At 39.1% G+C, this 16179-nt stretch overlaps 1 protein-coding gene across 1 annotated transcript in view; it reads left to right on the top strand.

Moving 5' to 3' along the window:
* OSBPL11 (oxysterol binding protein like 11) overlaps nucleotides 1-16179 on the top strand; it is a 99398-nt gene that overhangs the window by 65313 nt on the left and 17906 nt on the right. The window contains exons 9-10 of the mRNA XM_036113593.2: nucleotides 7402-7900; nucleotides 11007-11193. Coding sequence (XP_035969486.1) covers nucleotides 7402-7900; nucleotides 11007-11193 — 686 coding nt within the window. The remainder of the gene's footprint in view (nucleotides 1-7401; nucleotides 7901-11006; nucleotides 11194-16179) is intronic.

The following is a 16179-nucleotide window of genomic DNA, read 5'->3' as shown; positions in this document are numbered from 1 at the left end:
ACTGTGGGATTATGTACTTAGAATTACTACTGACACTACTTTGCATTAGTACGGAATTTCAGAATTGACATCAGGACGTATATTTCAAATTAAGGATTTTGATGTCAGTGATGGTAGTGAAAGCATAGATTAAAAGTGACTTAAGGAAAATGTAACTTAAGTAGAAAGCATTTTGCCTTTAGTGTTTACTTTGAAGCATCTCAAAATCAAAACATTTCTTTCTTTACTTAGACTTGCAGTGATTGTAGGGGAGTTTAAAAGAAAATGGATTGAATTAAGAGCCTACTAAGAAATAGACATTTTAGGAATTATTAAAGAAACCCATTAATCTTTCCTCTTTAATCTAACCTTAATATTTCAACTGGGTGTCATTTCTATTCTATAAATATTTTCATATTAGTGGTTCAGAAAAGACTATTAGCTGTAAATCAGTTAAAATGAATAATGATATGAAAGATTTGTTTGGTTATTCTGGTGTTTGCTGTCCCTTAGTAGATTTAGGTTTATGAGGCATAAAAACAGTATAGGGGCTTATGAGGCATAAGAACATTTGAAAAGAATGTGCTGTGATAGTAACCCAGATGGTAAAGCTTTCTTTAGGCGTGATAACTATATATAATATAGCTTCCCCACGTTTGTTCCTTGTTAATTAAAGATACAAATACATATATAACCAACGATGAATTATGAACATTCACGTAACGTTGAAAAGAATGGTACTTTTTGAGCAACATTTAAAAATCTGGTAACTAAACTGCAGTTACATCTACCTTCTTTTCTAACAAAACACTGATAGAACAAATATCTTTTGAACCCCTCTTATATTCCAGACACTCTGCTAGGTGCTGGGACTACAGCAGCAAGAAAGGTAACCATGGTCCCAGCCTGCATGTTGTGAATAAGTAATAACTGTTCATTTTGTTCCTTTTTAAATAATATTATGGATTCAGTATAATTACACAGTTCACAGAGAGTTTGGGAAAATAAAGGAAAAAATCTCCTATGATTTCATTACCCTAACAACACAACACTAAGTTTTGAGAATTCCTCTCAATCTTTCTTCATATAATGTAGTTTATTTCCCAATTTTGTTACATTTCCTTTTTTCAGTTAATACTCTTTTCTTTGTGAAATGTATTACACACAGTCTTCTGTGTGCATAAACAGTTTAAAGAACAATGGTAAAACGTGTACCCAGGTATCAGGTTGTGGAACATTGCCAGAAGGATGCTCTCTGAGGGCCCCTCCTGGTTGTAGTCCCTGCTGTTTCCTAGATGTAACCACTTACTTGACTTTCATGTTTATCATCTCCCTACTTTTTTTTTATGGTTTTACCACCTGCATATGTACCCCATAACAATGTTATTTAATTTAGGGAAAAGTGAATAGCCAGCACAGGTCTAGCTGTATAAGGAAAGGGCTCTGTTGCCATTCGTAGAAGAAGCCTCCTAGGAGAAGGTAAGCTAAACAGAGTCCCTGGCTTCAGCATCTTATAAATTATTGAGAAAGTTTAGAAGAGCCCTTTCTGAAGAAATGAGAAGGCAAAATTCTGACTGAGTCTTGCCAAATATATGGCTCACAAAGTTAGAGCATTTGGTGTGAGCCAGATACTGGCCATTCAGCAGGAATGTGGACAGAGGGAAGAATCTGCTCAGTGTTTTCCACCACTAAGCAAACTGTGACCCACCTCCCAACTCGCAGCAGTAGGTTGAAGCCAGAACGTGTCTTTGGGTGAAATTAATGTCTTCAGCCAGCCCAGACAGCAGGGCATGGAAAGGAGAGTTGGCACTCCAGCAGATGCCCACCACCAGCCAAATACAGATGCAGATGGGAACAGTTTCCCTAGAGCATTCTGTACTCAGGTTTCAAAAGAGGGTAACAGTGGAAGCATGGAGCGCATGGATGACAGTCTTCCTATGTCTGTCTCTTGAATCACATCACTCTGATCTGGACCGATTTCCCTATGTCTGCTCTACAGCTCTCTTCCTGGGATGTCCTTTCATTGTCCTTCTGTGCTAGATCTGTCTCCTGTATTTTTTTCTTCTTTTCTGGTTACCTCTCATTTCAGTGGAGCACATCTTCCTGTAAGCTCTGAGAAAGATCTGTGGGAAGCAAAATGTGTGAAGTGTCTTTATTTTGCCCTCATGTTTGATTGCTAGTTTGGATAGAATTTCTAACTTGCAGTTAATTTTTCCTTTAGAATATTGCCTCCTTGCTACAGTGCTCTGGTGAAAAGACTGATATCCATTCTAGTTCATCATCTTCTGTTTGTGACTTGTTTGTTTTTTTCTCTGAAATGTAGAATCTGTCCTTTGTTCCCAGAAGTCTGAAATTGTCTCTGGACACTTGGTGGGCCTTTGCAGTGTGACAGCTAATATTTTTCAGTTCTCTGAAATTTTCTTGAATTTTTTCATTGATGACTTGGTCTCCAACATTTTTTCCTGTTCTCTCTGAAATCTTTATTTCATGGGAATTGGACTTCCTGGTCTGGTCGTCTTATTTTTCCCTTCATTTCTCACTCTCTCTTCTATGTGTTGAGAGGTTTTCTCACTATTTTATCTTCTGACCCTTCTCTTGATTTTTAATTTTTGTTATCATGTCTTAAAGTTTTCTTGTGTTTTTCAAAAAGCATATTTGTTTCATGTATCTACTATCATCTCAAGTCTGAAGATATTATTTTTATTTTTAAGATCCGCCCCCCCCCTTTCAGTGAGGTTTCTGTTTCTTCCAAGTCTGTTTCTTTATTTTGTCTTTGTATTTCTATTTAGAGATTTTCTGAGAGATCTGGTATTTCTTGGATTTCTGCTCATGCTTAAGTGTAGGGAAACTAAAAACCTGACTTTAACTTTTGAACATATGGGTGGAGCCTGTGCTTCTCAGGACAAGTAATCTGGATTTGTTGGGAAATCTGGTGTTAGTATCATTAGATTTTCCCTCTTGGGTTAGTGAAATACCCCAGAAGGAATTCTTCTTATCTCCTGCTTGGTGGGCAGAGCAACTAGGAGTGGTGGAGGAGAAGAGAGTTGGGTGGGAGAGGATCTTAGCATCTAATATTTCTTTCTTTTTTTTTTTTTTTTTTAAAGATTTTATTTATTTATTTGACAGAGAGACACAGCGAGAGAGAATACAAGCAGGGGGAGTGGGAGAGGGAGAAGCAGGCTCCCAGCTGAGCAGGGAGCCAGACGTGGGGCTCGATCCCAGGACCCTGGGATCATGACCTGAGCCGAAGGCAGATGCTTAACGACTGAGCCACCCAGGTGCCCCTCTAATATTTATTTCATATAGGGTTACTTCATACCCCTTTTATCCGTATGGTATCCATTCTCTTGGAAGCCCCTGATGTTCCCCAAACCAGAGAATAAGCCACCTCGTTCACTCTTTGGAGACTAAACCTCCAGACCTTGGCTGCGGTGCAAGAGGGGCACTTACCAGCAGTGTGGAGTTGGGGAGGGGAATTAAGGATTCAGTTGCTCTGCATGCAGATTTCACTCAGTCATCATTATTTTAGCATTCCTGTAAACCCCCAGATCCAGAGGTACCTGATGCTGTCAGTTCCTGAGCCCTCTCTGGAATCTATGAACCACTGCATAAGAGTCAGCTTTCTAGTTAACTCCCAAAATGTTGTTGCTTTTGGGGGCACCTGGGTGGCTCAGTTGGTTAGGCATCTGACTCTTGATTTGGGCTCAGGTAATGATCTCAGGGTCATGAGATTGAGCCCCACATTGGGCTCCACGCTGGGTATGGAGCCTGCTTAAGATTCTCTCTTCCTCCCCCCGCCCCCCCCAGCTTGTGTGCACACGCTCTTAAAAAAAAAATTTGTTGTTTTTGTCTACTTTCCTGGTATCTTTAGATTTGTCTATATAAAGTACATTTATTTTAAGATTTTATTTATTATTTGACAGAGAGAGAGTGAGAGAGGAAACACAAGCAGAGGGAGTGGGAGAGGGAGAAGCAGGCTTCCCGCTGAGCAGGGAGCCTGATGTGGGGCTCGATCCCAGGACCCCAGTATTGATCATGACCTGAGCCGAAGGCAGACTCTTAATGACTGAGCCACCCAGGAGCCCCATATATAAAATATATTCAATATAATTTTAATGGATTTCAGTAGAAAGTGAAATTAAGATGTATGTGTTCATTTCACCATGAAATGAACCTGAAACATTGGTATCTTTTATATTAGTTGTATCATCTTTTTTTTTTTTTTAAAGATTTTATTTATTTGACAGAGAGAGACACAGCGAGAGAGGGGACACAAGCAGGGGGAGTGGGAGAGGGAGAAGCAGGCTTCCCGCAGAGCAGGGAGCCCGATGTGGGGCTCGATCCCAGGACCCCGGGATCATGACCTGAGCTGAAGGCAGACACTTAACGACTGAGCCACCCAGGCGCCCCTAGTTGTATCATCTTCATAACCATCTTTTTTTCCCCCATAACCATCTTTTTTTTTTTTTTAATGATTTTATTTATTTGTCAGAGAGAGAGCGCACAAGCAGCAGGAGCGGCAGGCAAAGGGAGAAGCAGGCTCCCCACTGAGCAGGGAGCCGGATGCGGGACTCGATCCCAGGACCCTGGGATCGTGACCTGAGCCGAAGGCAGATGCTTGACAACTGAGCCACCCAGGCGCCCCATAACCATCTTTTTAAATGATACAAAGTTTATCAGGTGGAATTTCCATATTTAAGTTTGCTAGAACCACAGTTAAAAGCTTTTAATTTTATTTTCACATTTCTTTATCTTTATTCATATTGTTTCCTAAGGCTAAATTTCTAGAAGAATAATTACTAGGCTAAATAGATACAAACGTCTTTGGGCTTTTGAAAAATATTACAGGATTGCTTTCTCATTTTGTTGAACCAGTTTGCAGTGCCTCTCCAATTCTGCTCTAAAGAAGACTAATCCACAGGGCCCCTGGGTAACTCAGTCAGTTAAGGGTCGGACTCCTGGGCGCCTGGGTGGGTCAGTCGGTTGGGCGTCTGCCTTCGGCTCAGGTCATGATCCCAGGACCCTGGGATTGAGCCCTGCGTTGGGCTTCCTGCTTGGCGGGGAGCCTGCTTCTCCCTCTGCCTCTGCCTGCCTGCCTACTTGTGATCTCTTTTTCTCTCACTCTCTGTCAAATAAATAAATAAAATGTTTAAAAAAGAAAAAAGGGTCGGACTCTTGACTTTGGTTCGGGTCATGATCTCAGGGTTGTGGGATTGGGCCCTGAGCTCAGCTCAGAGTCTGCTGTGGATTTTCTCTCTCTCTCCCTCTCCTTTGCCCTTCCCCCTGCTTACACGCGTGCTCTCTCTCTCTCTCAAAATAAATAAAATATTTTTAAAAAAAATAAAACTAATCTTCCTTGAACTTACCTGGCTTTAGGTGTCAAAAGTACCCTTCTTTTGTTTTGTTTTGCTTTGTTTTCAGTGAAAAAAATTAGATTTAGGGGCGCCTGGGTGGCTCAGTTGTTAAGCGTCTGCCTTTGGCTCAGGTCATGATCCCAGGTCCCCGCATTGGGCTCCCGGCTCGGCGGGAAGCCTACTTCTCCCTCTCCCACTCCCCCTGCTTGTGTTCCCTCTCTTGCTGTGTTTCTCTCTAATAAATAATAAAATAAAATCTTTAAAAAAAATTTTTTTAAAAATTAGATTAAGCCACCTGGACTTCTGTTTATTTATTTATTTTTAACGATTTTATTTATTTGACAGAGAGAGACACAGCGAGAGCAGGAACACAAGCAGGGGGAGTGGGAGAGGGAGAAGCAGGCTTCCTGCAGAGCAGGGAGCCCAATGCGGGGCTCGATCCCAGGACCCTGGGACCATGACCTGAGCCGAAGGCAGACGCTTAACGACTGAGCCACCCAGGTGCCCCTGGACTTCCGTTTAGATGATCCCAATTTTGTCGGCAACATCCAAAGTATCATAGGAGGCAGTCAAACATACGCCTTCTTGTCTCCATCAGGCCTGATCAGGGTGTTGAACTTGGCCACCTCAGTGTCATAGAGCTTCCTCATAGCCTGTTTGATCTGGTGCTTGCTGGCCTCGACATCCACAGTGAATGCAAGTGTGTTGTTGTCTTCTATTTTATTCGTGGCTAACTCAGTAGTAAGGGAAGACTTGATGATGGCATAGTGGGCAAGACTGTTTCTCCTGGGGGCACTCTTTCGAGGGTATTTGGGCTGCCTTCAGAGATGCAGTGTCCTGATGCATTGGAAGGTAGGCGACGTGGATTTTCTTTTTTTGTGCATTTGACTGTTGGCACCTTTCGGCACCACCTTCTTGGCCTTCCAAGCCTTTGCTTTGGCTCCTGCTTTGGGGCGGTGGGGGGTGGGGGTAGGGGATTCCTTCTTCACCTTTGGCACCATCTTCGTGAAAGGCAAAAATTCCCTTCTTGAGGGGCGCCTGGGTGGCTCAGTCAGTAGAGCATGGGACTCTTGATCTCAGAGTTGTGAGTTCAAGGCCCTCATTGGGTGTGGAGCCTACTTTAAAAAGTTCCCTTCTTGGGGTGCCTGGGTGACTCAGTTAAGCATCTGCCTTTGTCTCAGGTCATGATCCCAGGGTCCTGGGATCGAGCCCTGCATCGTGCTCCCTGTTCAGCAGGGAGTCTGCTTCTCCCTCTGCCTCTTCTCCCGGGCTTGTGCTTGCTCGCTCTCTCACTCACATTCTCTCTTTCTCAAATAAATAAATAAAATCTTTACTAAAATAAAATAAAAAGTTCCCTTCTTAAAAACAGTTCTCTTATCCTTAAAATTAAGTGTAAGTTAAAATATTTGCTTTGATCAGTGATCTCTTTAGTCTGTCTATTTTCAGGGAATGAAAATTTCTCTTCTTGGAGCGCCTGGGTGGCTCAGTTGTTAAGCGTCTGCCTTCGGCTCAGGTCATGGTCCCAGGGTCCTGGGATCGAGCCCCGCATCGGGCTCCCTGCTCAGCAGGAAGCCTCCTTCTCCCTCTCCCACTCCCCCTGCTTGTGTTCCTGCTCTCGCTGTGTCTCTCTCTGTCAAATAAATAAATAAAATCTTTTAAAAAAAGGAAAAAAAAAATTTCTCTTCTCTTATCTCATCTCTTGCTCAGTCATCCATAATTTATTTTTAAAAAAGGAAAGGAAAAAAAGCATGGCTAGCATTTGAGTTTTACCATCATTTCCCTGATGATACTTTTATCCAGTCTAGGAGTTAGAGGAATTTTTAAAAAATGTCTTTTAAAAAATGTCTGACCCTCTTGAAGTTCTGCATTGGTATTTAATCTTAACCACTTGATTTTAATTTCCTTTTAAGCGTGCTTATTTTTTAATGAGACCAAATACTTTTGTGACTTTCTTTTTAATACTCATCTAGAATGAAATGTTTTCGAAAAGGTTAAGAATAGTTTTCTACAGATATATACATGGATTAAAATTTTCCTCTTCGGTTGACTTTTGTTGTTGTTGTTTTAGGTGGTGCTTCCTACGTTTATCCTAGAGAAGCGTTCCTTGCTGGAAATGTATGCAGACTTTATGTCTCATCCAGACCTATTTATAGCCATCACTAACGGAGCCACAGCTGAGGATAGAATGATTCGTTTTGTTGAGTACTACCTTACCTCATTTCATGAAGGCCGTAAAGGAGCCATTGCTAAGAAACCGTACAATCCTATCATTGGAGAAACATTTCACTGTTCCTGGAGGATGCCAAAAAGTGAGGTGGCATCCAGTGTTAGCAGCAGCTCTTCCACCCAGGCAGTCACGAATCATGCTCCTCTGTCGGAGGAGACTTTGAGCCAGGTGGGATCAGACTGTTACACAGTCAGATTTGTTGCTGAGCAGGTTTCCCATCATCCTCCAGTCTCAGGATTTTATGCAGAATGTGCGGAGAGGAAGATGTGTGTAAATGCGCATGTCTGGACTAAGAGCAAATTCTTAGGCATGTCCATAGGTGTGACAATGGTTGGAGAAGGTAAGGAGAAAAACTGTTCTCCAATTTTTAATATCAAACTATAATCTTAAATTTGGGGAAGCTAGATAAATATTATAAATTTGAAATGTTATATGTGCCACTTTTTTGTTCCACTTTTTTTTTTTTTTTTTTTTTGAAGATTTTATTTATTTATTTGACAGAGAGAGACACAGCGAGAGAGGGAACACAAGCGAGGGGAGTGGGAGAGGGAGAAGCAGGCTTCCCTCTGAGCAGGGAGCCCAGTGCGGGGCTCAATCCCAGAACCCTGGGATCATGACCTGAGCCGAAGGCAGCCGCTTAACCGACTGAGCCACCCAGGCGCCCCTTTTTGTTCCACTTTTTAAGTGTGTTCCAGAATGGTGGGGAAGGGGGCTCATATTTATGGACAAATATAAAGTATCTTCTTAAATTTTTTTCCTGATTTTAAATATAAAATTTTTTATTGTAGAATATTTGGAAAACTTAGAAAAGTATCAAGGGGAAAATAAACCATCTCTAATACCTCCATCCAGAGAAGGATTAAGTTTAGCTAGCATTTTGTATTTTTTCTATTGTGTGTATGTTCATACTTTTATTTTTGTTTTGTAAAGTTGGGATTAGTTCGCTGTATATAGTTTTGTGTCCTGCTTTTTTGCAATAAATATTCATTTTCCCATGTCACTGATAATACTTTAAAACATGTTTTGATGACTGTATAATACCTATGAAATAAGATATTTACCATCTTTTATTTAACCATTTCCTCTATTTGGACATTGAAGTTGTTTCCATATTTTCATTATTATAAAAAGCACTCAAGAAATATATTATCTAGAAATATCTTCTAGCTTGATCTTTTATATCTTCTGAGGAGGTAATATTTTAAACTACATTGCCAGTCTTTAATTTCACTTCAGCAAAAGGTTATGAAAAAATAAGGTAATACCCAAAAAATAAACAACAACAAAAAGCTTCCGGAGAAATCATTCAAGAGTTAGTGAAAATATAATGGCAGAAAAAGCCCTCCCATTTTAATGTTAAAGGAAAACCCTTGTGCATGGAATAATTTGTTCAGAATGTAAAATTACAGTGCTGGCATGGCATAATTAAGCCTATGATACTAACATTTTGAGACTGTGTTACAGTAGCTGTGAAGAAATACTTTATCCCCCCTTTCAGTTTTCCCCATTGTTAAGATCTGCTGTGATACGAGTCTTACCAATTTCCAAATAATGTATTAAGTTAATCAAAGCTTTTATAATATTAGAAAGTACTTGTGTTTTATTAGTTAAAAAAAAAGTTGGCCACCTTCAGTTATAAGCTTCATAACATTAGCTCTAAGATCTTCATAAATCGGTTTATTTTATAGATGAAAAAAACAAGTCTAGAGGTGATGAGACATGTTCAAGGTCACAAAAGCTAAGACATAGTCAGATTTAGAACCTCCTCATTTAACATACTGTCCCTGAGGACGCTTAGCTCCTACTGAGAATCTGGTGATGGTAAGCCTCTTCAAGAAAAGAAATGCTTCAGGAAATAAGGAAAAGCATTAATATCTTAACCTTGCATTGATCATGAAGGCAGTATAAAATAGGTAATTTTTAGTATTTCTGTGCTAATTATATATTTATGGGTTGCCTTTTAGAAATAAAAATTTCTATAGTAACCTCAATTAAAAGTAAATAAAATCAGAGAATGGGACTTAACGACAATTCATTCTGTTCTAATAGGAGCATGTTTTGTTTTTATTGTTGGGGGGAAATTCCATGTAACGATGAAGTAAGTGAGGTTTTAGAATTCTTTGAATCTGTTGTCCTAATTAATTAGTCTATTATCACATACATTCAAAACTGATTTTAAATTATATTGTGTGTGATACTTATGGTAAATACAGTCTTAGAAATCAGAGATCAGAAACCCAGGTTACAAGATGACGTATTCTTAGAAAAGTAATCAAAACATATCTTTTCTAACCTAAAATGAATCAGCAGTTACTATTAAACCCTTAAAATATACCCAAGTATGTTGTCTATATGCCTTCTGACAGCTCCCATTATATATAAATGTATTACAGCCAGAACCAGGTTCCTTATGAAATGGCTTGATAATTCTTGATTTATTGTTGCCCTTTGTGAAGACTGTAAAGGTAATATAAGAAAATAATTGGTGTTACTTTATGTAAAGTAGACTGCTTTAGAATCTCAGTTTGTCTATTTGCTTATCCTAAAAATTAACTATATTAAAATATTTATTATGACTCTTGCCCTTATTTGTGAACATTGAGAACAGGGTACTTAATGAGCATTCATTAAGAGAAAGATACCATTAGAGTTCAGACTAGTACATTTTCATTCAGTATTTAGTCTGATAGTGACCCAGGTAATGAGCTTGGGTTAGTAATGTAACTCAAATATCCTTAGTGTTTCTTCATTATCTAGTATAAATTGATTATTCATTAATGTAATTTCTCTTCCTGTATTTTTTCTTTTAAAAAACCATCTTTAATATCGCATCACTTAATATAAAACAAGTCCCATTAGAATAATATTTGTTTGAAAACTGTCACTTCTATCTCTTGTAGCCTCACACCAAATACTTCAGAATTTGGCAAACAAAGTTGTTACTATGACCATAGTTTTCATAATAGAGTTAGTTTTTTTCTTCCTAATATACATAGAATGAAGAATGCTTTTTTTTCCCCATTGAACTGAGAGTAAGTTCCGTGACTCTATAGCATTAGACGTTTATTTATTCCCAAACTGAGAAAGTTATTAGTACTAATGATCAGACCGTAACATGATTCAGTATAACGTGTTCTTAAAATCTGACTTAAGGTTTTATTTTTAAGAGTCTGTTAGAGGGAAATCTTGATCTATTTCCACTTTAATATTCCCATGATCCCCAAAGGGATAGCAAAGTCATAATGAAAGTAACCTAGATTCACTATTACCAGGAATGTTATCGAATACAATTGTAAGTGAAGTTAGTTTAATCCAAAGTTAAATGAAAATTAAGCAAAATAGTGATGTTTATTTACTAGACTTGAGAAAAAATAATATGGATGTTTTATAACTGTCTTTTTCTTTTTTTTTTAAGATGTTAACCACCTTCATGTTTTCATATTCAGGTATCCTCAGTCTATTGGAGCATGGAGAAGAGTATACATTTTCTCTACCTTGTGCATATGCCCGGTCAATTTTAACTGTTCCTTGGGTAGAACTGGGTGGTAAAGTCAGTGTCAGCTGTGCAAAAACTGGGTATTCAGCCAGCATCACTTTTCATACTAAGCCATTTTATGGTGGCAAACTGCACCGGTAAGAACATTTTAATGATACCTGGCTCTTATTCTACCAGTTTGATCTTGTATTATAACTCCTTATTCTTTTCCTGCTTTGTTTTAGGTGGATGGAGTTGGCGTTTTATTTATGTCTATTTTTTTCGAGACATTCTGGGCATCCTGATCTAGTTTCTTTGTTTAAGATTTTAGTTATTTATTTTAGAGATAGAGAGTGAGAGTGTGACTGGGGGGGACGAGCAGAGGGAGAGAGATAAGCAGATACCGCGCTGAACACAGAGCCCAATGCCGGGCTCAATCCCATGACGCTGAGATCCTGACCTGAGCCAAAACCAAGAGTCAGATGATTAGCTGACTGAGCCATCCAGGCGCCCCTATCCTGATCTAGTTTTTAAAATAGTGACAGATCTATCTACTCTTATAAAATTTTCCTGGTTAAGTAGCTAACAAGATGTAGAGTAGAATTCCTAACAAATGAACATTCAGTCTCTGGCCCAATCTCTGCCTTTAAAGGGGTTCAGACTAGATCCGGGCCTCAGTGAAGCCTGGTTGGTACAAGTTGGCATGAAAATGTATCTAATCATATAAAATAGTTCAAGTAGCACAGTGATGGAAGCCAGTGTTTTTAGGTACTAATACTGTGAATAGGGGCTTTGTTCTGATCCCATCTAGGAAATGGCCAGTTCTTATACCCTCTTCTCAGCTTCTCTCAGGCTCTTCAGCACTGGTCCAGATCATCCAAACTGCATGAAGACAAGTTGTCTAATAGAATCTTCAAAAGGATACTGACTCTTTTCCTTAAGCCCTTCATGTCTATTCTGACTGTCCTTAAAGTAGGGATAGTTTCCTCTGTCTATAACTCTATTGAAAAATACATCTCTTGTTGATGATTTTCACAAAGTAAAAATATGAGCACTTAGGGGCGCCTAGGTGTCTCAGTTGGTTAAGCGGCTGCCTTCGGCTTGGGTCATGATTCCAGGGTCCTGGGATCGAGCCCTATGTCGGGCTCCCTGCTCAGCGGGGAGTCTGCTTCTCCCTCTGCCTCTGCCTCTCCCCCTGCTTGTGCTCTCTGTCAAATAAAGAAATAAAATCTTAAAAATAAAAAAAGAGCACTTAGATCCAGACATGGAACATTACCAGCATCCTAGAGACCCTCTTCATGCCTTGTTGTAATTACACACACACACACACACGTTAACCATTTATACCCTTCCCTCTTAGGGTAGCCACTACACTGATTTCTAACACCATTGATTAGCTTTGCCTGTTTTTGAACTATATATTATAATGAAATCATACACTGTATTCTTTCATATTTGACTTTTGCTCAATATTATGTTTTTGAGATTCATCCATGTGTAGCATGGTTCATTCTCCTTACTGAAGACTGTATTACATTGTATGACTTTGTCACAATTCACTTATTCATTCTAATGTTGGGCATTTGGGTAGTTTCCAGTTTGAGGCCATTACAAGTGGTACTGCTAGAACATTGTTTGGTGAATGTATGTATGAATTTCTGTTGGATAGATACCTAAAAGTGGAATTACTGGCTCATAGGAGGTGGAAGTTGAACTTGAGTAGGGGCTGACACAGTTTTAAGTGGTCATTACCAAAGTACACTCCCTCCAGCCATGTATGAGACCTTCAACTGCATATAGCTATTTTACTCTTTCATTCTTAGACAGCTGGTACTTAACAATTTTAGAAGTGGAAAAAAAGATTGATTGGTTCCGAGACATTGAATGGGCCTTTAAAAATACAGATTTCAAAATACTAAAGCAGACAATTAAAACACACACATATTACCCAAAGAGAACCACTAGACATTGTCAGAATAGTCACCTTTTACCCTTAGAGAAGGTATGGTTATGGTTAACACTTTGCTTTGTGTGTCTCTACTTACTCCTCTCATTATAGTAATCACAGGATTCAAACCTTACAACCAGCAGGGGCTTCAGACGTCACTAGATCAACATTTACTAGGTGCATATATCCCTTTGCAACATGCCTGATAACTGATCTGTTCAGTCTGTGTTCAGACGTTTATTATTCACACGAAACTCACAGTGTGTGAGGGGCAAGCAGCCCATTCAGACTCCTTATTTATATATTTATATAAAGTTAGAGCTGAAGTCTCTACCCCTGTAACATTCTTGCCTTGGTGAAAGTATTCCTCATTCTATCTATATGCTTGAGTAGAATACTTAGGGAAAACAACTACAGGGATAAATCTTCTAAAGCCAGCACTATCTTATTGTCAGTGACACTAAGGTAATTCTTAGTGGCGTTGTTTATTTTTTTCTCATAAGTATTATTTTCTGGATAAGGAGACATGGAGTGATTTTAGTTGTCTTTTTGCAAACTATTTCTGGTTCCTGAAACTTCATTCTGAGAGTATGTGTATGTGCATATGTGTGTGTTATTTGAAATCCTACAGGACTCATATTACGTGTAAAAACATTTGTTTTAAAAAAAAAGTTATTTATACACAAACTTATTCTCTTGATTGAATTGTCTTATTTCCCCCAACATGGCTGTAAGCTTTTTGATAGAACTGTCTTGTTTGGGGCTTTCTGTTCCATCTGTACAGTGCTATGTACGTAGTAAGTGCTTTGGAAATTTTTGCATATTTTTCTTTGGAAAGATTAGGTGTGAGTTTCTCTCTTCTTGGGGATAGAATCTAGTGCAGCCTACCAAATGGTACCTGTTCCTTTAATATATTACTCCTTTAATATATTACTGGTTAATCTCTTAGATATGAACTCTTAGATCTGATTTTTTTTAGAGCTTCACTCAATTGATATCCCATTTCATCCTCTAGGAGAGCCCTGCAGAGGTTTGAAAACAGCTGTTGCAGGCTCTCTTCATTTTTTTCTTCTTGGAGTTTAACATCTTCATTTCTTTGACAGTCATTCTTAATGACATGAAGAACTAAGAAGGTAGTTTTGGTATTAGGATGTTCTGCTCAGTGCCAAATAGTTGATAGTGAGATGAAAATACTAGAGCCACAGGCAAGAGTAAATCAGTGGATTTTTTTTTTTTTCATATTAAACTTGTAGTTTTATTCAGATTTGATTTTAACAAATGTGTCGGGGAGAGAGCCCATAGGAAAGGGTGAATGAAGCCCATGGGGGCAGGGCCCTCCCAGATGCCTGAGGAGGGGGCAGGTCCCCTCCCCTCTCCTCCTCTTCCCTCCCCAGCTAAAGGTATTTGGGGAGAGACATAGGCATAAATCAGTGGATATTAACAACATGGGTGCCAGCTGCTGGGGCAGTGGGGGTCAGCCTCTCGGGGGACACTGACGCCTGTAAACACCAACAGGTACAGAAAGTTGTGTTGGAATATTTAGTTGGAGCTAAACTGAAACTCCAACCCAAGTCACGGTACCTTTTTTTTTTTTTTAACTTTAAGTATGTTTATCTGTATTCCTGTTCAGTCCTTGACATTTGAGTATATCTCTTAACTCTGATAGAAGAATACAATATACTATTTTGCTGACAAATCTGATCTTTATTCTGCAGGCAGTGGGGAGCCAATTAAAATTTTAAGCATGGAAGTGATATATGTTATTACTTTTATCTTTTATTTTGAAGTCATTTCGAACCTAGAGAAGAGTTGTACAAACTCTCATATACCCTTTGCCTGGTTGCTGGCATTTTGCTTCATTAGCTTTATCAAAATCTCTTTTTCACTCTCTATATACATATTGTTATCACTATTATTATTCCTTAAATATTTGAGAGTTAAAGACCTCCTGACACTTGAAAATATTTTAGTCTGGGGGCGCACCTGAGTGGCTCAGTCAGTTAAGCAGCTGACTCTTGATTTCGACTCAGGTCATGATTTCAGGGTCCCGGGCTTGAGCCCCGTGTCAGGCTCCTTGCTCAGCAGTGAGTCTGCTTGAGGATTCTCTCTCCCTCTCCCACTGTCCCTCCCCGCACTTGCACGCAGGTGCACTCCCTCCCTCCCCCCCAAATAAATAAATCTTTTTTAAAAAACAAAATATTTTAGTCTGAATTTCCTAAGAACAAGGAAATTCTCTTATACAATCACAGAATGGTTGTCAGATTCAAGAAATTTAACATTATGTTAAATTAATATTACCTAATGTACAGTCTATATTAAATTTTGTCAATTTTCACAATAATCGGCAGTATTTTTTCTCCTACCCAGGATCATGCATTCATGTCATTGTTATGTCTCTTTAGTCTTCTGGAATATTTCCATTGCCTTTCTTTGTCTCTTACGACAATGACAGGTCAATTTTATAGAATGCTTCTCAGTTTGGGTTTGTCTTTTTTTCTTTTTAGGTTCAGGTTATGCATTTTTGACAAGAATACCTTAAGCAATTTTGTGTCTGGAAATGATATATTTTAAATATTTATTTCTAAAAAGACCTGTCTAGTGGCAGGTGAAGAATGGACTGGGGGGCAAAGGGAATGAAGAGAGATTAGAAGAAGGGAGACTGCTTAGACCTTCAGAGTTGACCCTTCAAGCACTAACTAACAGGATGGCATCTAAGAGAGCTTTGGATAATATTTACTGCCAGTAATAAACTCTAAAACATAAGTGTTTGAAACAGCAATTTATTATCTCTCACAGTTTTGTGGACTGACTAGGCTCAGTTGGGTGATTCTAACATGATGTCCTTCATGTTGGTTGAGGCTTCAGCCATCTAAGGGCCTGACCGAACTAGATATCCAGGGTTAGCTCACTCGTGTGGGAGAAGGCAAAAGATCTGGCTGTGGACCAAGAGCCCAGCTGGGACTGTCATTCAGAGGGCCCACATGTGGCCTTCCTGCATGACTGAAGCTTCTTCCACCTTGGCAGCTAGATTCCTAGAGGAGGCATCTACCAGTATTCTGAAAGCCTTATTGGTTGATACCTGGTTTTCATATTTTGACTTTTTGAAGACCCCTAATAATTTTCAGTAGACATTCTCATTTTTGTTAATGGTCAGTCATCGTATTTGCTCTCTTGCTTATTTCAATTTCTTACTTAA

The sequence above is a fragment of the Halichoerus grypus genome, chromosome 1 (genome assembly GCF_964656455.1).
Source record: "Halichoerus grypus chromosome 1, mHalGry1.hap1.1, whole genome shotgun sequence".
NCBI classification, from domain to species: Eukaryota; Metazoa; Chordata; class Mammalia; order Carnivora; family Phocidae; genus Halichoerus; species Halichoerus grypus.
This window is presented reverse-complemented; position numbering and strand designations above follow the sequence as displayed.